This window comes from Pan troglodytes, chromosome 9 (assembly GCF_028858775.2).
Source record: "Pan troglodytes isolate AG18354 chromosome 9, NHGRI_mPanTro3-v2.0_pri, whole genome shotgun sequence".
NCBI classification, from domain to species: Eukaryota; Metazoa; Chordata; class Mammalia; order Primates; family Hominidae; genus Pan; species Pan troglodytes.
Window position 1 is genome coordinate 78,664,019 of NC_072407.2, and position 24,674 is coordinate 78,688,692.

The 24,674-nt window shown below is 54.0% G+C and overlaps 1 protein-coding gene across 5 annotated transcripts; it reads right to left on the bottom strand.

Moving 5' to 3' along the window:
* Positions 1–7,865: 7,865 nt before the first annotated feature.
* LRRC32 (leucine rich repeat containing 32) lies at positions 7,866–21,258 on the bottom strand. Of its 5 annotated transcripts, none has more exons than XM_063784369.1 (4): positions 20,935–21,097; positions 16,214–16,301; positions 9,925–11,850; positions 7,866–8,373 (listed from the first exon to the last, which is right to left on the bottom strand). In XM_063784369.1, exons 2-3 carry the CDS (start codon positions 16,295–16,297, stop codon positions 9,946–9,948), a joined length of 1,989 nt encoding a protein of 662 aa, XP_063640439.1. In that variant the 5' UTR covers positions 16,298–16,301; positions 20,935–21,097; the 3' UTR covers positions 7,866–8,373; positions 9,925–9,945. The 5 variants fall into 5 exon arrangements, with proteins under 5 accessions (XP_063640439.1, XP_054518536.1, XP_063640440.1 ...); XM_054662561.2 differs by adding an exon at positions 20,083–20,325 and having other exon boundaries at positions 7,866–11,850; positions 20,935–21,078; XM_063784370.1 differs by lacking the exon at positions 20,935–21,097 and adding an exon at positions 20,083–20,915.
* Between the last annotated feature and the right edge of the window lie 3,416 nt (positions 21,259–24,674).

Genomic DNA, 24,674 nt, shown 5'->3' on the forward strand with positions numbered 1-24,674 from the left:
TTTTTATTTTATGAATTTGAAAACCTTATCCTGAAAAGAAGTCCTTAGGCTTCACCAGACTGCCAAGGCATAATAAAGTTCAGAACCCTTATTGTATGGGTCAACTCACATATCTTTAAAACTTACTGAAGGAAAGGAATTAAGCTTTCATGAACCCCTGCCTGGAGCCAGGCTCTAGGGGTACATGCTGGGGGTACAGAAGGGGCAGGATGACCTCCTGCTTTTGAGGAGCTCATAGTCTAGGTAGGACATGCGATTTCACAGCTCCTGCCACTCATTGTCCTGTGGGCTGAGGGCCCAGTTTCTCAGATCTTTCAGGATTTTAAGAAAAATTAGAAATCCAGATTTTTATATGTTCCCATGTAAAACAACTCTTACAATTTTTAAATGTTGGCAACTAATCAAAATTTTTATAAACCACTGTGTGGGCCAAATAAAGCATGTCTGAAGGCTAAATCTGGCCCAGAGGCCACCAGTTTTCAACCTTTGCTCTGGGAAAGCTGAATTCCAGTGAGGGTGGGACAAATTCATTCTGTGGAACAAAGCAGCAGAGAACCTGAGCACCCCCACCCATACCCTACTCTGCTCCTGTAAACCAGGGAAACAGGGAACTGGAGTCTTAGCTTTGAGAAGAGAGGAAATGAGAGAAGAAATTCTATTGTGGGCAGTGGGATTCCCTGTAACCTGGGTGCAGGCCGGGTGAGGAAAGACATGGCTGGAGGTAGATGCTACTGTAGTGAGAGTGTCAAGGGAATTGTGGGAACAATGAGGCAATTAAATTATTGTATATCTAGAAAACCTCAGAGCCTCTAGCAAATAAGATAAAATAACTGCAAAAGAAAAACATATTTGAATTATTAAGAAAAAATGATGTTATTAGATATAAGATAAATGTACAAAAACCAGTTGCTTTTCTTATTTTTGACAATAAATGCATAGAAACGGAAATAGAAAAAATATTCCCATTATGATATTGACAAAAACGATATTCAGAAATAAATGTAACAAGAAAGATATAGGGTCTCTATGAAGAAAGGTATACAATCTTGTAGCAAGATAGAACACAAGATCTGAGGCTGGGTGTGGTGGCTCATGCCTGTAATCCCAGCACTTTGGGAGGCTGAGGTGGGTGGATCACCTGAGGTCAGGAGTTTGAGACCAGCCTGGCCAACATGGCAAAGCCTCATCTATAATAAAAATACAAAAATTAGCCGGGTGTGGTGGCACATACCTGTAGTCCCAGCTACTCAGGAGGCTGAGGCAGAAGAATCGTTTGAACCCAGGAGGCAGAGGTTGCATTGAGCCAAGATTGCAACACTGCACTCCAGCCTGGGGGACAGCAAGACTCCGTCTCAACAACAACAACAACAACAACAACAACAAAGAGAACACAAGATCTGAACAAATGGAAAGATACACCATACTCTTGGATGGGAAGACTTAATATAGAAATGTCAAACCTTCCAAAATCAATTCCAAACAGAGTGCAATGATCTTGATGTTTATATGAAGCAATAAATTCCTGAGAATAGCCAAAAAGACATGAAAAATAGTAACAGTACAAGATGACTTGTCTTGCAGGTATCAGAACCAACTCTAAAACCAATCATTAGAGTAATGGTATAGAAACAGAGAAATAGATTAGTGAAAAAAAAAAGAAATCCAGAAATAGATCTCAAATATATATCAGAATTTAATATCTGACAGAGTAACCTTTTAATTACTTAATAAGCAATGCTTTCAAAATTACTATTCATTTTGAAGCAAGTAAAATTGGATGATTATTCAACTTCAAAATAAAAAACACATCTCAGGTTGGCTGGGCGTGGTGGCTCACACCTGTAATTCTAGCACTTTGGGAGGTTGAGGCAGGAGGATCTCTTGAGCCCAGGAGTTCAAGACCATCCTGGGCAACATAGGGAAACCCTCTCTCTATTTAAAAAAAAAAAATCAACAACATCTCAGGTTATGTAAAGATTTAAATGTAAAATAAAAAACAAGATAACAATTTTGGTGTTTTTTTTTTGTTTTTTTTTTGAGACGGAGTTTTGCTCTTGTCACCCAGGCTGGAGTGCAGTGGCACCATCGCGGCTCACTGCAACCTCTGCCTCCTGGGTTTAAGCGATTCTCCTGCCTCAGACTCCTGAGTAGCTGGGATTACAGGCATGCACCACCAGGTTTGTCTAACTTTTTTTGTATTTTTAGTAGAGACGGAGTTTCACCATGCTGTCCAGGCTGGTCCTGAACTCCTGACCTCAGGTGATCCACCCACCTCGGCTTTCCAAAGTGCTGGGATTAGACATGTGAGCCATCACACCTAGCCAACATAACAAATTTTACAAGAAAATTTAGGAGACTATATGAGCAACCTGAGTGAAACTTAATAAAATTGAGAAGCGATTAAGGAAAAGTGAGACCTTGGAAAACATTGTAGGCCAAAAGATACATAAGCAGGGTCAATAGACAAACGAATTATGGAAATGTGAGACAAAGTTTAAGATCTACAACATACAATAAGGATTTACAAATTAATAAGAAATAGTTAACTCAGTAGAAAAATGGGCAAAGGATAAAAATGGGTAATTCACAGAAGAGTTCATCCAAATGGCCAAAAATACAAATGAAGAGGTGCTCAGTTCCAGCAGCAGGAAAATGCAATTTAAAGTAACAATGAGAGATCGTTTTATACCCACAGCTAAAACCTGCATTTCTGGCAGGGAGGCACAGGATAAGATACTTTCATACGTTGTTTGCGGAAATGTGAAACATTACTGTTTTTTTGAAATGCAAACTTTATTAAAAGTATATATAATATACCTTAAAAGTGTATAAAATATATATATCTCCATTGATTTACTTCTAGGTATTCATTCCATGAAAACACAAACCCTAGAGAGTATAGGCATATGAATAGAATTTTTTGCCTCATGTTTATAGTTAAAGAAAAGATAAAGCTATTGTTCATCGATAGGTGAATGGCTGAATAAATTGTGCAATATTCACGCTATGGAATATTATGTAATGTCAAAAATTATTTGAAACTTATATCAGTTTATTTCGGGGGATTTCCTTGAAGTACTATTGCATAAAAAAGCGAAATGCAAGAGAGTATAATAGAATATGATCCCATTTTTATAAAATAACAATTAAAATCTCTAATACTTGCATATGTGTGCTTGCATACAATTTAAATGTGTCTGTCAGTGATTACTCAATTAAGGAGAAAACATACAGAAGGTTGGATACAGTGGGTTATCTGGGGTCAAAGGGTAGGGTAGTACAAGCTGACATGAGCAGTGTGGAAAGTGAGGAGGGAGACATTATTGGCTCATCCTCCACCAAAAAAATAAAATAAAATAAAAAAGCATGGGCCTTTGGAATTGGACTCCCTCATCCTGCAGCCTAGCTAGCCCCCTCCTCCCAAAATGCGTGACTCCCTTGGGCATCCCTCCCACCGCCCTATACGTGGCCTTCCATGGTTTTTCCATGATGCTAGAATAGGGCAGTCAAGTCACCAAGTCGCAGGGAGGGGCCAGGGCTGGGGGGCTGCTTTCAGTGCATGAGAAAGGACCTCAGGGTCCAGAGTTCAGGCCCCATTCTCCCCAGGCGACTTGGCAAATTCATGAGAGTGAGTGGAAGAGGCCACGGAGTATTAATTGACTTGTTCTCTCAACTGAAGTCCTCCTTCCGTCTTAGCTGACAGGTCATGTCCTCAGAAAGGATTCTTCTGAGTCCAACCCTTCAGTGATCTTGCCCTTCACTCCCTTTCATAGCCCTCATTACAATTTGCCATCGTTTTTGTTTGTGTGTGATTCATGTCTATTTCCCAAGGGCCACAAGAGGAGGAACGCTGCCTGTGCAGCACCCAGTATGAGATGCGGCAGGGTCCCGGCAACGCTGGCTGCTTTCAGTCATTTGCTCACTCACTCTCTCCTTCATTGACTCAATCTTTTCTGCATTTCTTTATTCATTTTTTCCCTTATTCACTCCAGAAACATGCTATTGGTCCATGCCTTTTCCCGATCTGAATCTTCCGCTTTCTAGGGTGGCTTTTTCAGAGAAGGAGGGAGTGGGGACATGATGGCCCAATTCTGGGAATGCATCCACAACTTGGGAGGGCCTAGCTGGGTGAGTTGGAAGCTCTCCAGGGAAGGAGGGAAGATTTCAGAAGGCTGGAAGTCCTGAGCAGAAGGTGCTGAATGAGGAGAGAGGAGAAAGTGATGCGATGGAGGCTGGGCCAGGCAGACCCCTCTACTCCCAGACATGCCCTGGCTCTTCCTGCTGCCAGGCCTTGGGTCCTGCCATTTGTTCTGCCTGGAAAGCCTCTTCCCATCTCCACGTGTTGAAATCCTACCCTTCCTTGCAGAGCCAGCCCAGATGTCCTCGAAGTCTTGCCTCACTTCTCCAGCTGGAAGGGCTGCTCCCTGCTGCAAACAAACTTCCCGAGCACAAAATCTGGACCTCCCTCAAGGCGCTGACCACTTCCTGGCTTGGGTTGTGGTGTGGCCCCTCTCTCCACCCCATAGACAGAGGCTCTGTCCAACTGTTCCCTGTATCCTGCAGGGCCTAGGGCCCAGCACAGAGCAGATGCCCAAGCCACTCTGGCCGAACGAATGAGCAGTGCTGAGTTTGGGGGTGTGGGCGATGATTATGACCCCATTTTACAGATGCAGAAATAGAGGTGCAGCTAAGTGACGGTCTTGGCCTTGGTCCCACAGTGAGGAAGCAGCAGAACCTAGACTCAGGCCTGTGTTTCTGGTCCCAGAGGCCAGACTCTTTCCAGGGCAGCTTGGTGGGAGGTGAGGTAGGGTGGGGTGGAGTGAGACTGGATCCTGGGAACCAGGAGGCCAGGGAGAGCTGGAGTTCGGACGGCCAAGTTCAGGGAAAGCGCAGCTGGGGAGGAGCCAAGGTATTTATTATGCTTGGTCTCCAGTTCCAAACAGAGCTGATGGATGGAGCTGCTCCAGTTCCTATAAACAGCTCGGGCCTCCCTCTCCCCCACCCCGCCCTCCCCATTCTCAGCCACCACAGCCCAACTGTTTCCAGTGCGATAGGGGTGGGGGTGGGGGGAGATGACCAAGAAGAGAAGAATGGGAGAGGAGGGGGAGCAAAGGAGTGGGGGGAGGACAAAGATAAGACGGGGTCCTAGAGGCCTGAGGAAGCTGCAGGGAATGGCGGGTGGTCAGAGAGGATTCTTTGCCTCCCCACTGGCCCCTGCTGCCGTGGGCAGCCCACAGTCTGCATTCCCCTGTCCTCTCTGTGTCCCCTGGGTCTGTTCAAAAAGCCTCCTCACCACATTCTCTGAGGGCTTGTCTCAACTCCACAAGCTTCTGAGTCCTGGAAGACAGGGGCCATTCACTCAGAAAACCTTTTCTGAGCTGGCTTTAGTCTGTGTTGGCTCACAGGCCCTGGGGACAGATAGGACTCCGGGTAGGACCTCCCCCCAGGACCTCCTGGCCTGGTGGGTGGGTCAGGCAGACACCCAATGCTGAGGGCAGCCCAGACCTGTGGGCAGCTGGAGGAGAGAAATCCAGACAGTCTCCCCAGAGAAGGTGATGGAGGTGATACAGGCGAGGGTGGTGAAGGAGATTGTGCAGGTGGGTTGGGGGGTGAGCTGGTTCCGGCAGAGGAGGCGGGAGAGGTGCAGGAGGCAGTGCTGCCTAATGGTTAAGACTGCTGGCTCCAGAGTGGGACAGCCTGGGTTCAAGTCTCATCGCTGGAGCTCAGTTCTCTAAAATGAGGATGGTAACAGTAGAAATCTCTTCAACGGCTGTCAGAATTAAACATGACAATCCACATCCAGTGCTCAGCATGGGCCCGCCCGGAAGTGCTCAACAATGGCCATCTCTGAGCATGTTGTGAGAGGTGGCGGGAGAGAGATGGGCCTCATGGGCTCAGTGAACTGCCTGAAGGACAGGGGCACAGAACACAGACGGTGGGTCCCAGATCCTGGAGGATGTGGCCAGCCTGTGGGTCTGAGAGGGTGAGTTGCTGGCACGTCCCGGGACCCGTTCCTGGTGGAGTGCCACGCCAGCGCATGGAACCCCAGGAGTTGGGCCCTGCACCTCAGGCTGACTGTGACCTGGGAGTGGCAGGGCCTCCCCTCTCCCTGCAAGCTAAGAGCTCGGGAAGCTGGATGTTCTGATGACCTAGTTGGCTGCTGTGTCCACGTTTGGCTGAAAACAGGAATTTCTGCCTCACTGGGGGTCTTGGCCAGGTGAGCAAACTCCCTGTTTGTCAGGAAAAGGGGTCAGGGGCCTGCTGGGCTCCCTGCTGGAGCAGAGGCCCGCAGACCCTGGGCGAGCTCAGCCCAAGCTCCTGCCTTCCCCTTAGGCCTTCACGGAGCACCTATCGTGTGCCAGGGGGTGGGGCTCTCTCCTTTCTCCCCCAGCCCTACCCCATGAAATAGGTGTTTAGAATTTCCCTTTGCAGACTGGGAGCCAGGAGCAGGAATGGGGAGGTGAGAGGGCACAGACCAGAGAAATGGAAGAATCTCCAGGAGGCAGAGCTGCCAACGCTGGGCCCAGGGGCTGCAGGGCCAAGGGGAGGGGTCCAGGCTGACTGGGGGTGGGCAGGAGAAGCATCACTGAGCAGGAGCTTGGGGGAGAGGCAGTCAGGGAAGGGAAGGGCAAAGGCGCAGTGCCAGGCTGCTGACAGGGCGAAATGGAAGGTGTGAGGGCCAGAGGAACAAGCACCCCCTGCTCTGCATGCTCTGCCCTGGCCTGTCACGCCTCTCAGTGCTCCCCTACCCAGGTGAGGCTGCTTCTGTCCCACACCCGACACTCACCCTCCAACTCCAAGCCAGGAACCAGGTGTGGTTTTCTTCCAAGTTCAACCTTGATCTGCAGCCTGGCTGATCACTGAATTCTCCAGTCCCTGGGGACCTTTAGCCCTCTAGCTGGGAAGGCCTCTGGGGACCAGAATTGGACTTTCAGGAGAGGTGGGGCTGGAGACAGAGATGTGGGCCATCAGAGCAATGGGGTGTTTACAGCAATGAGGCCATAGTGTTCCCAAGGGAAAAGGGCTTAGGATGGAGCCCTGGCCATCACCACTTAAAGCTGGCTCAAGGAAGATGAGCAAAGAGTGGCCTGAAAAGGAGTGGCCTGGGAGGGAGGAGATGGCTTCCTGTGTGGGATCACAGCTGTGGGGAGAGCATGCCCAGCAGGGGTATGGGTGGGGGGCCTGCTGCACAGGGCCTAGGGAGAGGAGGTCTGAAAAGTGTGCTGAGTTTGGCAAAGGATACCCTTGACGCTGTTAGCAAGGGCAGCATGGAGCTGGGAGGGGCTGAAGGCAGCTCCAGGCGGGTTGAGAACGGGAGGGGCGGGAAGGGAAGTGACTTTACCAAGAAGCTGGCCTGTGAAGAGTGGGAGGACGAAGGGGAAAGTGGCTGAGGGGCTTCTCACTATTTTTAAGACGGACAAGACTTGAGTCCAGCTGAAGTCTGAGAGGAAGAGGTAAACAGGGACAGGCTGGAGGCAGAAGAGAGCATGACGGGGTAAGGGAGAGAGGACGGGGCTGGGGACCCCGAGGAGGAGGGGCAGTGCAGCCTCTGAGATAGGGCACAGAGGGCTGAGCACAGAGAACGGGAGGGGGCCTGTAGCTGTAGCAGGAAGGAAGCAAACGGAAGCCCTCAGCCTCTCAGCCCTGGGGTGGGGAGCATAGTCGCCTGTTGAGTGTGGGGCAAGAGGTGTAGCAGGGGCCATGCTAGTGGCTGCGGCTTCAAGGTCCAGGGTGGTGCTGGCCCAGAGTCTCAGTGTCCCCAGAGATTTGCCATGATGATTGAACGACCATAATGGGATTGAGGGGCAGGGTTCTAGTGGACGCAATGAAGCGGATTGCAGAGAGGAGGCTGGCAGCCACACTGCTTCTCCAAAATTAGTTTTTAATACATTCAGGTAGGTTATACAAAGAGTTGGTCCCGAGGCCTGGGCTGCGGCCTGGGTCCTGGGAAGTGACAGCAGCATTGTGTAGTGTTTTCAAAGATCAGGCGTGGGGACCCACACCTTGGCCTCCAGGCCTAAGGAAGAGTGTTATGTGAAGTAGCACCCGTGGTTGTGATCCCAACCAGGACTGGGTCTGCCTGGGTGCTCCACACACCACCAGGGCCTAGCCCTGGCTCTGCCCATTGACTCTCCCTTAACTTCCTCTGGGCCTTGGTGTTCTCCTCTGTAAAATGGGGTGGAGAGAGTGGCATTTTCACTTTCTCGCACATTACTGAGCCCACATCATGAGCCAGACTGTGGGCCAAGCACAGGTAAGATGATGAAGACAGCAAAACAAGGTCTTGAGTTAGTCCCAGCACGTCCATTCTTCCCAGACAGCTCATGACTCCATGGTATGAGGGACGGGGGTCATCTGGGTGAGGCTTTTTACCTGTTTTTGTAAGAGGGAAAAAAGATCCTTGCATGATGAGGCACAGAAAGGAAGTTTGGAGCCAGCATTATCTTGTGATGTGATAGCTGAGAGAGGACATCACTCTGGTCCAACCCCCAATCTCACCCCACAAATAAGGGCTCTTTTTTCCCCCAGAGGCTCTGTATAAGCTCTCCACAAGTTTCATTCTCTTCCTAAGCCTCAGTTTCCCCATCTGTGCAATGGGGAGGTTGGATTCCATAGTCTCAAACTCCAGGCTCTGCTCAATAGAGGAAAAGGGAATGAGAGAATGCAAGAGCACAGAGAGAACAGGAGAACCCACACCAGGGTGGAAAGGAGGGGAGGAGGGAAACTAAGGCAGAGAAGGAGGAGAGCGCCTGCAGCTGCCTGCCTGGGAGAGAGGAGAGAGCAGGTGTGCACAGCACAGGATGCTTCCAGACCCTGCTCGGGCTATGTGGGGCCACTTCCTGTCCACTTAACAGCCTGCAGCCCCTGCAGTGGTAAAGATCAGGCCCTGGAGACAGAAGGATGAAGGTTTGAATCTCACCTACGGCATTAGTTAGCTGGGGCCCTGGAAGGAGATTTTCAGAACTTCAGTTTCCTCTTTTATAAAACGGGGATAAAATATAGGGCTGTCATATAGGGGCAGACACAAGGCTTGGATTCAAATCCACATCTGCCAAGCTGGGTGCAAAACAGAACCAGATATCTAAGGTTTTAGCTCCTGGCTCAGCAGCCAAGGTGGGGCTGCGATGGAGAAGTGGGGCTGGGCAGGGACGGTGCTTAGAGCAGTACTGGGGTCAGGGTATGCAACATGAGAGTGCCAGGAAGGGAGAGGGCCTGTCCAGAGCAGGAGACAGAATGGTCCAGTGCTGGGCTGGACCCCTTAAGCAGACCCTGCTGGAGCCGCCGTGGCCCACCTAACAACACCAGATCCAAGACACACTCGTACAGCTCCAATTCTCTCTTCCGGTCATAAGCTTTTCATTTTTCAGAGAGACTGAAAGTCATTATCAGAAGACGTGACAAACAGTCTGCTTGGAAATGTCTCAGACAAATCCTCCTGGGCTTGGCCCTCCCTCACCCTGGCACAGCCAGGGCAGGACTCACTGCACCAAACCAGCGGGGCCTGCCGAGCTCTGGAGCCCTGGGCTTTCACACCTCAGGCCCTAAGCACACTGCGTGGCGGCCACGTGGCTCTGCAGCACTCTCTCCTACCAGACTGGGAGATTCTTGAGGGCGGGAATGTATCTCATTTCCCAGCATTCCCAGTGCCCAGAGCAGGGTGTGGCACAAAATACATGCTCAGTGAAGATTTGTTGATCTGACAGGTCAACATTATTCTCTGCTGTCCCTGAAACCGCCCAATTTCTGGCTTCCACAGCTGGACCCAAAGTGCAGCCCGGGAAGGGGGTCACCCACTGATGCAGCAGGCGGCAGAGAAAGGTGTCCTGGGCTGTAATTTGGAGACCAGAGTTCTGGGATCCCGGATCACTGTGTGACCTTGAGTCAGTCCTCACTCTTCTCTGTACCTCAGGCTCCCCCACTGACCTAGAGTGTCTCCCGGCTTCTTTAGGCTTTATACTGTTGGTTAAACTTCTGCCGGCGGACGCAGCAGCAGGTGGCCAGCGTGGTGAGGAGGATGGCAGAGACCAGTATGAAGGTGAGGATGATGATGAGGTTGATGTTCTTGAGCCCCCCCTTCTCACAGTCCTCGGGACGCACGTGGCTCAGGGACACCTCCTCCTGGGAGCTGAAGCGGCAGATCAGGTCCTGGGTGGCGTCCACGTCCACACGGCCCTGGTGCAGCTGGGCTGCCAGCCAGCCATTGCCGCAGCAGCTGAGTGGATTCCCCTGCAGGTAGAGGCGCCGCAGGCTGGTCTCCAGGCCACCCATGGCACTGCCTGGCAGGAGGCTGAAGCTGTTGTTTCGCAGGTCCAGCACCTCCAGTGACACAGCCTGTGTCCAGGCGGGAAGGTGGCTCAGGCGGTTCTCGGCAAGATTGAGCCGCTTGAGGCAGATGAAGCAGGGCAGGTCCACCTGCAGGACCATCAGCCCATTGCCCTGCAGTGCCAGGACCTCCAAGGAGGACTCCAGGCCTCCCAAGGCCCCCGTGGCCACCTCCAGCCCAGGATTGGAAGAAAGGTCCAGCTCAGTCAGTGGGGTGTGGAGGAAGGCCCCTGCCCTGAGCAGCTCTATCTCATTATCCACCAGGCTCAGGCTGCGGAGGGAGGTGATGCCAGAGAAGGCCACACAGCCGGAGGGGCCAGGCTCATCTGGCCCCCCACAGGGGCTGACTCGGTTCCCCTGCAGGTTGAGCCGCTGCAGGCTGGCCAGATTGGCAAAGGTGTATGGGGGCAGGTCCCGCAGGGCATTGCCCTGTAGGAGCAGCGTCCGCAGAGACCCCAGGGCTCTGGCGCCCAGTTCCAGTGTCTCCAGGGCATTGTGGCTTAAGTCGAGGAGCATCAGGCAGGGCAGGGAGCCTGAGCGCCGGGCCTCAAAGGTCCGCAAGCAGTTTCTGCTGAGGTTCAGGAAGCACAGGGAGGTCAGGTGCTCAAGAAAGCTGTCGGGGATAAGCTCAATCTCATTGTAGCTCAAATCCAGATTCAAGAGCTGGGAAAGGGGGCGGGCGCTGGCATTCCCGCTGGGGGCTGAGAGGGGCAGGGCTGACCAGCCCTCGGAAGGTGCGTGGATGCCCTTGCTGTCCTGGGGTGGCCCTGTGGGGAGCCGGATGAGGTTGTTGGACAAGTTCAGGTAGATGAGTCTCGGGAGCGCGGCCAGGTCGGGGAAATGAAGCAGTTTGTTCTCCCGCAGGTCAAGCCAGGTGAGCTGGAACTCAGCCTGGGGCTGGGAGGCCGTCTGAAAGGCCTCGATGCTGTTGCAGCTCAGGTCTAGCACCCGCAGCTGCTGGAGGCTGAAGTCGGAGATGCAGGTGAGGGAATTCCTGGAGAGGTTGAGATGGGTCAGGCGGGGCAGGCCCTCGAAGGCGCCATCCTCGATGTCCATCAGCACGTTGCTATGCAGGTCAAGCTGCTCCAGCGCAGGCATGTCCCGGAAGGTGTGGCGGGTGAGGCGAGTCAGACTGTTCTCCGCCAGTGAGAGGGTATGCAGGCTGGGTGCCTCCCCCAGCAGCCGCTCCAGCAGGCCGCTGTACAGGCTGTTCCCAGACAGGTCCAGGGAGGTCACGTGTGGCAGGGGGCCCAGGCCACCAGCACTCAGCGCAGTGGCCATCGCCAGCCGGTTGTGAGCCAGGCTGAGGTGCTCCAGGTGGGTCAGGGCCTGGAAGGCTCCTGGCTGGAGGAAGCTGATCTCATTGGTGCTCAGGTCCAGGTGACGAAGTGCCGTGTAGAAGCCCAGGGGTGAGGCCAGGATACTCCGCAGCTGGTTCCCAGATAGATCAAGGGTCTCAGTGTCTGGCGGGAGCACCGAGGGGACCTGGAGCAGGCCCAGACCCTGGCACGAGACCTTCTTGTCCACCTGGGGAGGGGCAGGGTGGGGAGACAGCTGGCATAAGTGGGCACGGTAGGGGATGAAACCAGACATGTTTATCCAGGAACCCTGCCTGGCTGGGGAACCCTTCTCCCATGGACTCCCAGAATGCTCAACTTTCCCCCACCGCAGCCTGATCACCCCATGCCTGGATGACCCATCCGGCTCCCTGCCCCATCTCGGGCACCCAGCACAGTACTGGGCATTAAGGAAGGAGCTCGATGAAGGTTCCATGGGTGGACAGATGGAGAGATGATAGACAGATAGAAGGACAAATAAACTAACAAAGAGAAACCCTGTACTTATTATTACCCCTCTTACAGGAAACAGCCATATATCCCACAGAGTGACCCCAAGCCAGTGAGCAGCAGGGCAGAGCTGGGACCCAGGGCTCCTGATTCTATGTCCTAGGTCCCTTCTATGGGCACAGATAGTTAAATTTCTGGTGGTAGATGGGAATTTCTCCACTTTGGGAGAAATGTTTCCAAAAGGGAAAACTGTAATTTGTGCTCTGTCATCAGTTTTTATCTTGGCCTCCCTGCCTCAGACCTCATTCAGGCTCTCGTGTCATGGGCAGAGCCTGGGTCCTGGGGCCTGCCTTCCTTGTGGATGCTTCCGAGATGTGGCTTCCTCTCTGTTGCTGTTACCTCCTAGGAGGTGGCTTTCTTCCCAGGCTGGGTCAGGGGACCGGGCCCCTGGAGGTGGGAAGGGCCAGGGAAAAGATGGCCAGAGCCAAATCCACAGTCTTTGGTGATGAGACTGTGTTTGTGCTGTGCGACCTCCAGGAAGTCACATAACCACTCTGTTTTCTTACGTTCTTCCCCAGCAGCCACTCAGCATTTGACATCTTGGTTAATACTTTCAGGCCCGTGGTCCCATTGGTCTTTACCACAGCCTGCCCATCTGATACGATCACCCCTATTTACAGAAATCTAGGCTCAGGGAGGGGAAGGGAGGTGCCAGGATTGCCCAGCTGGTGAGGAGCAGAGCTGGGATTTGAACCCAGGTTTTTTAACAACAAAAGGCCGAACTCTTGTTCTTCCACAGATGTGCCTTCTGGGACCAAAATTCTTCCTGTGCAAATGCAGGTCTCCCTCTTCTCTTCCAGGCCTCCAGGAACCCCAGCCTTTCCCAGAAAAAGGTCTGACTTCCACAATCACCGGGCTCAGGCTCACCGCCCCCAGCTTCTGTCTCCGCCAACCCGTTCTGACCCACTCACTGCTAAATGCCTGACAACTGCTCAAAAGCTCTACTCTGACAATGAGGCAGCTTGGCTTAAACTTCTCCACGGTGAAGTCCAGGATCCCCAGCAGGGCCTTCGAGGCTGTTTGTAGCCCCTGCCAACCTGTCCCCCACCTCCCACCCCAGCCCACATGCAGTGACCACAGCTGACCACTGCCCATCATGCGCTCCCACACCCACTGCTGGGGCCTGCTCCCTGAGCTGGATATGCCATCCCCAACCAGATCCACACGTGAACTCTTCACACTGAGCTTCAGGGCCTCCTCCACCAGGGAGCCCTCCCTGACTGTGCTTCCTCTCAGAGCTTTGCCCTGCTGAATTGTGGCTGTGTGTGTGGGGACCTGCTAGACAGCGAGCTCAGAGCAAACAGGGACTGGTTTGGTGGATGTGCATGCCTTGGACCTGACTAGCAAGTCAATTTTTCCTAATGAATGAGTCCCAGACATCATCAGTTTAGTAAAGGTCTGAGGCACTGAATCAATCACTTCTCTAGGAGGAAAGAAAATGCATAATTGATATTTTCAAAATATAGTCAAAGACGGGTAGAGCAAGAAGAGTTCAGCTGACCCACTTCCCAGATGTGAACACTGAGGCCTGAAGATGGCAGTGACTTGCGTGAATTCACAGTGAGCCAGTGGCTGAGCTGGTAGGGAGGGAACACAAGCCGGTGTGTTCCTCCCCTGGTCCAGCTCTGCGCTTCCTCCTGAGAGCCCCAAGGTGAGTAGGGGGAGGAAGAGACCTGCCCAGCCTCAGGCCTCCGTGTGGCTCTTCTTACTCCATGCAGCACAGTGACTCCATGTAGCCTCCAAGGGAGGCAGCTTCACAGGGGCCTCAGGAGGCCCAGGGATGCCCCGGCAGTTGGGCACCTGTGTGAACCTGAAACCTGCCCAGCTGCCTTGCCCATCCTTGCCCTTCCTCCCTCACAACCTCTCTGTCTGCAGGGGCCACTAAACATAGCCTCCTCCTCACAGCCCTTACCCCCTGGGGCATTCCTTACTTAAAGCAGAAACAACAAAATGACCTGTGATGGAGCCCCAGCTGTGTCAGGCTGCATGCTGAGTGCAGAGACCCCCCTACCCCATTAAATCTTCCCAGGCATTGTTCACCCTGTTCCTATTGTACCCCTAGCGAAACTGAGGCTAAGGGGAGTGGGCTGCCCAAGATCAGACAGTCAGGGGCTCAAAACTCCCATTTGCAAATTCCTTTTCCTATTGGTGCCAGCCAAGTTCTGACCACTGGGCCCTCAGCTGGTCAGCACAGCAAGGAGCATCATGGACCCACTTACTGAGTGTTACAGTGTGGGGGGCACCGTGCTGTGCCCCGCGTGTTACCCCCGGGCAAGTGCAGAGGCATACTGCCTCTGGATAGGCAAAGGCTCCCTGGGGCACCAGCCCCTGAGACTCGATCCAGGACACAAAGTTTGCCAAGCCCACAGCCCAAGACTGGCTTTCCATTCAGGGGCCCAAGACCCCTGCTCTAGAAGCCTGGGGGCCTGATGGTGGGCAGGGCTGCACTGGGATGCCCAGATCTCCAGTCCAGTCCAGGAAGAAGCTTGAAGTCCAGGGCGGTGCTCAGAGCTCCACTTCCAGGGTCTCCATGCCTCCTTCGGCTCTGAGCTCCCAGCATTGCCTGACTTACCGTCGGAGGGAATTGGAGGAATTGGCCCTTGACCAGAGTTTAGAGCTCCCACCCACTGTCCTGGGCTATCAGGACACCCACTGCCCAGCTTCCTTTTCAGAAGCAAAGACTTGCCATCCAACTCCATTTCACCACCTGATCATGGGAGGAAAGCAGAGTAGGGAGAGGCACCAGGCAGTGAACAGTGGCAAAGGCAGCTGGGTTCGAATCCTGTAGGTCCCTGGTGGGTCACACGTCTTCTCCTTACTTCCCGTGTGTAGTATTCCCATGCTGGTTCAGAAAGTGCTTTCCTATCTCTTATCTCATTTCCCCAGACTCCAAAATTCACCCGCTTCCCCTCTGCCTGTTGGGTAGTCAAGGACTTTCCCCTCTGAGCCTCGTCTCCCTGAGGTAGAATGTGCGTTTGTATTTGGTGACATCTGAGGCCTTCTCTGCCCGCAATTCTGGGCTCCGGGAATCTTAGAAGGGCTCTGAAGAGCAAGAAAGGTGGTGGCAACAGGAGACATTGCACCCCCAGGGAAGGGCTGCGGGCAGGCAGCTGCCTGCACTTCCCGCCTCCTGAAGCAGCTGCCGGTTCTGCGTCATAAGCTTCTTCGAGTCTCAGGTCCAAGAGGGGCTTCCGGAGGCCCTGCCCTTTCCCCAGCCAGGCTCTGGCCTCAGTGACTGCCCGGCCTTACAAGTGGACCTAGGTGTTCTCTTTGCCCTGTATCTCATAGAGTCACAAGAACTTTAGGGCTAGTTTCCCTGGCTTGGGACAGGAAAAAGGAATAGAAGCAAATCAAACTTGGTCCTTGCCCTAGGGAAGTTCATGGTCTGGCAGGTGAGACAGGCTTGGACCCTTTCACCAACCACCCCACATGTTCAGTCTTCTCAGTATTGAGATAGGGGGAAGCCTGGGGACCGCAGGAACCCAGAGGAAGGTGTGATCAGACTAGGCCAGCCTGGGAGGGGCTGGGGAGGCTTCCTGGAGATGGCAGCATTTGATCTGGGCAGTAAGAAGTGAGAGGCACTCCAGCGGGCAGTCCCAAGTCAAGGAGCCCAGCTAGGAAGGGGATTTGTCTCCAAGAGGGATGAGCACAGAGGAGCCCCTCCCAGCTGGCCTACCCCAAATTCCCCACACATATATATATATTCTAGATCCCCTAGCTGGGCCTACTGCTCTGTGGGGACAGCTTAGGGGAATACAGTGTAATATCAGCCTCACTGTTCCCAGCTGAATGACCTTGGACAAGGCCCAATCTCTCCAAGCCTCAGTCTCCTCCTTTGCAAAATGAGAATAATGGTGCTTACCTGGCAGGACTGTGGGTAAATAAGGTGTTTAAACATTCTAGTAGGTGCTCATTAAATGCAAGGTACATTCCCTTTCCTCTCCTGACTCTTCTAACTTCTGGCTTCTGGGGCTGGGGCACTAGCACACCCTAGGGCAGGGAGGTGGGGGTGGTCCTCACCCTGTCTGGGCAGAGCATCTTACCATCTTACAGGGCACTTTGTCTTGGTGTTGTGCAGCCAGGCCTAGGGTCAGCAGGGCCAGGAGCAGCAGGATCTGGGATCTCATGGCTCTGTGTAAGGCGGAGAGGAAAGGGGAACACTGTAAGCCCACTGGCTCCTTCCCACTGCCAGCCCCCACTCCCACCCATTCTGTGCCTGCCCTCAGGGAACCCCAGAGCACGGCTGGAGCTGGAATAAAGATGCTTTGAGCAGGGCAGAGAGCCAGGTGGGAAATGGGCCTGCAGCCCATCATAGTAGGCCTCTCACCCAGGCCAAGGAGCCGCCCATTACCCAGGGGAAGCAAGAGTTTTAAGCGGCAGGTGACTTGGTCAGACGGGGGTTTTCAAAAGACCCCACCTGGCGGAAGACAGCCTGGAGGGGATGCACAGAAGGCTGACAGACCCTAAGGGTTACCCTAGGCCATGCTCAGGGCCAGGGACTGGGGGCATGGAGATGTAGACGGGGTTTGGAGGGTGGGCCTCTGACTACATTTCCACCCAGGCCACACAAGTCCTCCATACCAGCTCTTCAGTCCCCACATGCAATTCCTCGTTTTCTGCCCACTCCCCCACCTTTATTTTGCCCTTTTCCTTTTGATTCTCTGATTCTCGAGCCCTTGCCATTGTTCAAGAGCTGGGCCCGGGCCTTGGCAGGAAGTCCCACAGGAGGCCTGGCTGCCCCGGCACTGCTCTGCGGACTTCCCCAGGAGCAGCCTGGCAGGCCCTGTACTTTCACTGAAGCCACACTCCGGCCTCCTGGGCCAGCCCTTCCCTCTAAGAGCAGCCAGGGGTGGGGCTAAGGGGACCGCACAGGCCCTTAGCAGGGTTAAATCCCAGTGCTGCTGGAGGCTCACTCACTCCCTCACTAAGGACATCAGCAAAGTGCTAGGGATGTACAAATCCACCCATGAATTTCATTCATTCATTCACACCTTTACGGAATACCTCCTCATGTCTGGCTCTGTGCTGGGAACTGGGAACTCAAAAAACAAATGAACACAAAAAAGAAGTGACAGTGACGGTGATACAGACAGAGAGTCTTAAAGAGGGACACAGAAAGCCTTCCAAGAGCACCAGGCGCACAGTCACACATCTGACTGCTCCCTCTTGTCTCCTCTACCTTCCTGCTGTGTGATCTTACAAGTCGCTTCACCTCTCTGAGCCTCAGTCTCCTCATTTGAGGTTAATGGCAGCCATGCCAAGTTTATGTTGAGAATCAAACGAGATGCCACCTACAGAGCCTCCGTTATGCAGTAGGCCCTCTTCTCAGCACTTTCTAGGCATGAACTCATTCCATCCTCACAAAAATTCAATGACTTGGTTCCATCATCATTTTACAGAAGGGAAAAAGAAGGCTCAGAGAGCTTAGGTACTATGCCCGAGGTCACACGGTGAACAAGCCACCGGCCCAGGCGAGTCTGGCTCCTGGGTCTGTGCCCTTCAAATCCACACTCCCAGGCCTCCCACAGTGGGTGCTCCCTGAGTGAATGCTGAACCGCGATTCTGAAGGATGCTGCAGGAGAAAAGGCATTTACAGGGCTTTTGAGGGCAGTGTCTTTGACTGTTGGAACCCGCTAGTGAAGAGCTATGGACGAAGATGGCTGCTCTGAATCCCATCCCTCTTGAAGGCGCACAGACCACAGCCGGACCTGGTAAACCCTATTCCCTGGCTCCCCTCAGGGCCACAGGCGCTGCCCCTGCAGCTGCTCTGCTCTCACCTGCATTACAGGTTGCGCTTTCACAGGAAACTTTGTTCTGCTGTTTAAAAAGCAGAACGCCGCCGCCCGTTAGAAAGTTAGCATATTCAGAACTGAGTGAAAACCCCTCCGCAGGGCCTTCCAGGCCACTGGGGAGCATGCCCTGCCTGGCCAGCTCTGCTCTCCAGCCTGCTTCCCCGGTGTCCCCTCTCACATTCTGGGTTCTGGACACCTCATATTTCCTTCAGTTCCCTGAGCAGATTTTCACTGCCCCAAACCTTCACTTCCTCCCCTCTCCTCTTCTGCTAAAGACCTCCTCATCCTTGGGGTCCCAGCTTAGATGGGCCAAGAGGCCTTCTTTGGTTCCCCAAGTCTGGACTATGTCCTCCAGTCCTCCCAGAGCCCCTGAGCTTCCAGTGAGCACAGCACCAAGCCCTCCGTGGCTACTGTGCCCCACCCCTTCCCATGGGAAGTGCCCCTAGAGAGGGGCTCACCATCCTTTAAGATGCATCTCACAGCACACAACAGGTCAGCAGCGGACAGAAAACCGACACTAGGAGTCTCGGTGACATGGGGTCGTTACTGAGAGCAGTTCTCCTTGGCTCTCCCTTCACCTCTCTGCCACGTTCCCTTCACCCATCCGTGCCGTCAGTGGGCTCTGACTGCTCTCCCTGAAAGAGACCCCGGATCTTCCTACTTCCCTCTTATCACTGCCACAGACCGAGACGCCACCCCAATCCTGGCCTTGACCACAGCACCCTGACCTCTTATAATCTGTCCTGTACCTAGCAGCCAGAGTGATAATATAAAATCATCTGTCAGATCCTAAACCTCTTCTGTTTGAAAATCTCCAAGAAAATCCAGGCTATCCACAGTCTCCTCTCTGACTCTTGCCCATTTTCCCTTCCCTCACCACATTCCAGCTTTCCTGCTGTTCCTTCAACACAGCAAATTCATTCCTGCCACAGGGCCTTTGCTCCTGCAGTTTCCTCTCCCTGAATGCTCTTCCTCAGCTCCTCACACATGTCATTGTTTTCCCACATTTATCATTTCCTCATCATTTATTTCTTATCATGCGGGAACAGGGGCCTACTAAGTAGGTATTCACTAAAGACTAGTGAACAAGTGGCAAAATCAGGGCAGAAGCTCAGCTGCAGTGGACTGAGTGGTGAGTGCCAGGTGAGGACAAGGAAGGGTCCTAGGCCCTTATTTCCCCTTCCTCTGCCAAACCCCACTCTATCCCCGAGGTGGCCCTGTGCACATCCAGAAGGGATCGTCCCTGCAGCACATGGGCACTCTGTCCTGGCATCTGACGGGAAGGGCCCCTCAGCTGTGGGCCCTCCTCAGTGGTGCCCAAGTACCGGGTGTAGCATTTAAAGACTACTCTCTCTCAAAAAGGAGGACGGTGTCACTTAGACCCAGGCTTGCATCCAAAGCCCACCACTCACCAGCTCTGCTCCCTAAGGTAAGTCCCTTCCTTTCTTGGTGCCCCAGTGTCCTGTCTGCAGGGTAGGCAGCTGGGTTCCAGTTCTGCCACTGGCCAACCCCAACTATTGTGATGATCAGGCAAAGAATGGTGGCGAAGGTGCCCTGCATCCTCACTGTCCTTCCCAGCTGACACAGTGACCCTCGCAGGGCTGAGCATCCCAGGTGAGGTGTGCTCAGTGGGGAGGCCCCAAGCCTGCAGACAAGTGGCCTGGGCAAGAGGAGGCAGGAGAGTCGGACTCTCAGGAGTCCAACTCAGAAAAGTGCCAAAGAATGTATGTGTGTGTGTGTGTGTGTGTGAGAGAGAGAGAGAGTGAGAGAGAGAGAGCAGGGGTACGGGGGGCAATGACTACTACCACAATAAGCCCACCCCTACATTTAAGGATGTTAGTCTTCTAAGCACTTGACCTATATCATCTCATTTAATTCTCACAATCACCTATTGAGGAAATTACTGTAATTCCCATTTTACGGATGAGAAAACAGTTTCCGGAAAGTGAAGTGACTTACCCCCAGAGTTACCCAGCTCATAAGGGCTTTGGAGCTGTGATTTATCCAGTTCTACATGACCTGAATACTGTGTTTTCTCCAGCACATGCTGAGCCGACTCCCCCCTATAGAACTGTCTTTTTTTGCCCATGAAGAAAAGGAGGCTCAGAGAGGTGACTTACCCAAAGTCACACAAGGAGAAAATAGCAGGGTCAGGATCACAATCCAGTTCATCTGTCTCCAAAGCAAATGTTCCCACTATACCAAATCAAGGTCTCCTTCCCTAAGCCCTGCCAACGACCCCTCACACGCAGGAGCAGGGCAGACTAGCTCACAGTCTGGGCTCTGAGGTCCTCTCTCCCTCCTCTCAGCCTCAGCTGACTTACTGGCAGAGTGGGGTCCTGGGAGAGCTGCTGCGGACGTTCCTGTCAAGCAGTGAATCACTAAGGGCAAGCCTCGTTCTGGAGACATGTGCATCCCACGGGGGAATTAGACCTTAACCCAAAGGAATGTGGCTGTGATGGCGGAATTTCAGGCAGCTCGGCGTGGGGGTGGGGGTCCCTCACATCTTACCACCCATGAAGAAGGCTGGCTTCAGAGCCCCTTGGAGAGCGGTGGGTGCCCCCTACCCCACTACGAGAAATGGGCAGGCCATCTAGTGCTGTGGGATGGGCAGCCCCACGCCTGGCTGGGATCGGAGCGTTGCAGGAAACCTGAATTCAAATTCCGGTTTGCCCTTGCCTAGCTGTGTGTTCCTGGGCAAGTCACGGTCTTCAGGCCATTGTTTTCCCAGCTGTCAAATGGGAAGGCCGGCCTCACCCCTTTGCGGGAAAGATCCGCCAAGACAGGAGCGCTGGGGAACTCCCAGGGACCGAGGGAGGGTCAGCCCCGGCTCCACGCGCGCAGTGGGGATGGCGGGAAGGGAGTGTTTGGGGGGCGTCCCTTGGGACCAGCCCCCGCCTTGCGCTCGCTAGAGGCGCGCGACAGTGCGCCCCCCGAGGGCCGGCCAGCCTCGCCTGCCCGGCGGCTCCTACCTGGCTCAGCGCGGCCGCAGCTCCTCTCCCGGGCAGTCTCGGCACATTTTGCGCAAACCCGCCCCCGGGTCCCACCCCGCGCCAGACCCCGGGGTCACGGCCCGAGGAGGAGCAGGCCGCTCAGCTGCCCCACCGGAGCCCCCGCGCTCCGGCTGCAATTTAAATACCTCTCCCGCCGGCCCGCCCCGCCACGCCCCCCTCTGGCGAGGCCGCGGGGTCCTAGCGCCTGGCCCCGTGCCTCGGTTTATCCGGAGCCGGCGGGGGCGGAGTGGGGTGGGGCGGCGAAGCATCTTCACCACCCTGGGACCTCGGCCGGGAAGGGGCGGGGGCCCAGTGTGGGGGGATGAGAGGGCGGGAGGGAGAGGGGTTGCAGAGGAAGCGCCGTGGGAGCGAGGCCCATCCCAGTGGCCGCCGCACGTGCAGTTCGCGGCCCCGCGGGGTCCGGAGGGGGGCGCGGTGGCTCTAGGAGCCGCAGGTCCACAGAGGAAATCCGGCCTGGCCCCGATTTCCCAGCTGCTGGCGCCGCCGCACTTAACGCGGGGGCAAACAGGCGAGGTGACGGCGGGGCTGAATGCGGAAGGAAATGACCCTTCGCTGGCCCTGGGGCGGCCGCGGAGGGGGTTCCCCGCACCAAGCCGTCCACTCTGGTGGGTCCTGGCAGGTCACTTTTCCTCTCCGGATTGTGCTCTAGTGTCTAGACCCGTACTCCTCCATCATCTGCGGGACCCTTCAACAGCCTGTGAAACGGCACCATCAAAGTCCTGTTTTCGGATGGAGAAGCTGAGGCTAGGGGTGGGGGCAGTATGTACACATGAAAACCAATTGTCTGAGACTAGTAAGGTCCCTATTTATAGTTGGGGAACCTGAGGCTCAGAAAAGGTTAAATGGCGTGTCCAAAGTCAACACAGCTAATAAGAATCAGTGATTTGAGCCCAATCTGTTCATAAAGCTAAGTCTGATTCAGTTTGGGCATTATCTTGCCCGAATTTTTAAAGTACTGTGCAAATATGGGGTGGCGGTATTGTCATTTAGATTGGAGGTTGAAGCAGATCTTCCCCAAAGCCACCTCTCTTCTAGATGCCTTGACCCTACCAAATCACAGGTACCCTGCCTTGCTGCCTGTGGACTCTAGTATGCGGGTCCCTAGAAGAGAGGGGCCCTGGCTGTCCTCCAGGTCCTGGTTCCAAGTGTAGAAGGTGCCTCTTCCACAGTGTTTCTCTTCCCTGATCGTCACCAGCCCTGAGAGTGGGGCAGGGTGCCCCATTTTACATGCATGAAAGTGACCACCCAGGGCCTTGTGGCAAATCAGGGTAAGGCTGGGCTCAGAAGCGGGATTCCCTGAAGTCTCTACAGTTACTGCCTTTTCTTACCCCTGTTCAGTCCACTGTGGAGATGGATCTGGGGAGATGGGGTCAACCCAGAGAGGACAAGCCATGATAGCAGGTGCCATAGGGGCCTGACCTAGTCTTAGAAGAGGAAATCAGGGAAGGCTTCCCTAAGGAGGAGGCCTGAGCTGCAGTGAGGGGATGGGCAGGAGGTGCAGGTAAGGAATCTCTCAGCAGGGCCTGTGAAGGGTATCCAAACCTCTTTCCCTTCCCTCCCAGCGACCCAAGGCCTCAGATCTATGTCCACAGGGTCCTAGCTGGTCCATCCAGCCCCCTCTCTGGTCTCTAGTGCTCCATTTGGTCAAACGGAACCTCAGCGCCCCTATCTGTAAAGTGGGAAAGATAGTAGCTACTACTTGGAGTTGGTGCTAGAACTAAGTGCAATGGATCCAGCTGGAGCCTGCACCCAGTGGTTGTTAGGCAACTTCTCACTGCCTTTATTGTGGCAGTTGGTGGATACTCCTATATCCTGTGGGCTTCCTTTTCCAGGTCCCTGTCCAAGGGGCCAAATGTCCAGGAAAGTGCTTTGAAGCTGCCCTGCAGTATGAGCAGAGTGACTGGATCATTCGGGCAGTTCCTGGCCTTGTGTATCGGACCAGCTCCCAGCCATCCAGACCCAGGCTCACTGAGCACTGCCTCACTCTTCCCGGAGCTGCTACCAAGCAGAAATCACTGGGCCATGGCAGAGCTTCTGCTAGGGCCCAGGAGGGCGGGGCTGGGGCTATGGTGGGCTGGGGGTGAGTGCCCCACCTCCCACTCCCCCGCCCCCAGAGGCTGTGGTTGTGGTTAGTCAGCTCGTGGGGTTCCACCTTACTCAGCGCCCGGATGGGGCTCCCCAACATTTGAGGCAGATGGGCAACCAAGCGTGCCCACCTGCTGCAGATGCCTCTGGGGACCAGGGGCTAAAAGCCGGGAAGCCCACAGGCTCAGCGCCCCTTCCTTCATCTCTTCACTTCTTTGGCAGTCATGTTGTTGTGTGACTTTTGGCAGGTTGCTCAGCCTTCCTGACCTTGGTTTGCTGACCTGCAAAGTGAAACTAATTACAGTACCGGGTGTATGAGGATGGCCTGTAATGACACGTGTGAAGTTCCTGGTCGCGGGGGCCTTTGCTCAGTAAACATGACCTCTCTCCTCTGGTGGGCCCAGGACAGTTGCTGAATAAAAATGCCCAATGCCTACTTTTTTGGAGCTCCCAGGCCAGATGAGAGACAGATGAGAGCACAGAGGATGATTGAGTCCAGAGGCCTTGAAGGCCAAGTCTAGGAGGCAGAGCTTGAGTCTGCAGGAGGAGGAGTGGGTGGAAACTGAGCAGACTCAGGCTTGCCTTGCAGCCATGTGGAGGGTCTTTTAAAGGCCACCAAGTCCAACTTTCCATCCAGTGTCACTTAGCTTCTGCTGGCACACCTCCAGAAATGGGGAGTTCTCCTGGGCAGCCCATCAGCAGACAGCTCAGTCTTCACGGTGTTGATATTTTTGTGGAAATGCTTCCATTCCTTCATGCATTGTCAGTGAAAATATAAGAGATGCATCTCTTCCTGTGTCCTCGGGACTACTATTCTGTAATGAAAAAACCCACTCGGGCACCAAGTCAGGCTCAAAGCTCCCTGGGAGGATTTCACCTCAGGCCAGATTGAAACCTGAGGGTCCTATGCAGGAGCAAGTGGCCCAGAAAGGTGATGATGTGCACATCCTGTGTGACCTTGGACAAGCTGCTAAAACTCTCTGAGCCTTGCTGTCCTGATCTAACTGTAGAGCCAGAGTGGAAAGGACCATGGCACCCTAGACTGACAATTTAGTCTCCACTGCTGTTTGCTGAACCCTCACTGTGGGTCAGTCCTTCATCTCATGTGGCAAATGACAGTAAAGACAGCCATAGACAGCCTTCCAGTTAGGTGTCTTTATTCTCAATGACTGACCAGGAAACTCAGAGACCTTTATTCTCAATTACTGACCAGGCTCAGAGAGGTTAAGCAACTGCCTAAAGTCACACAGCACAGCTATGGAGCCAGTAATTGAACCGAGGTCTTCTGATTTTCAGGCCAGGTCTCAGTGCAGAGATGTGGCTGTCCTCACTCCCTGCTTCTGCCCAGCACCCACATGGGCCCCTGAGAGTCTGGGAGTTCCCTCATGAGCCCCTTCTGGGCCCTGCCTTCTAGGGCAGAACCCTGGGTTCCCCAGTTCTTCCCCTGACTCCCCTCCCTTTCTCCCTAGGGCAAATGGACTCAGGCCACACCAGCTCTAGGCCACCTCCTGGAGGGGCAGGAGGATGTTATGAATGGCCCAGTGGTGGGGAGTAGCTGGTCTCTTGAGTGGGAATATCAAGGGCTTGCAGAACCAGGCCTGGGGCCTGCCCAT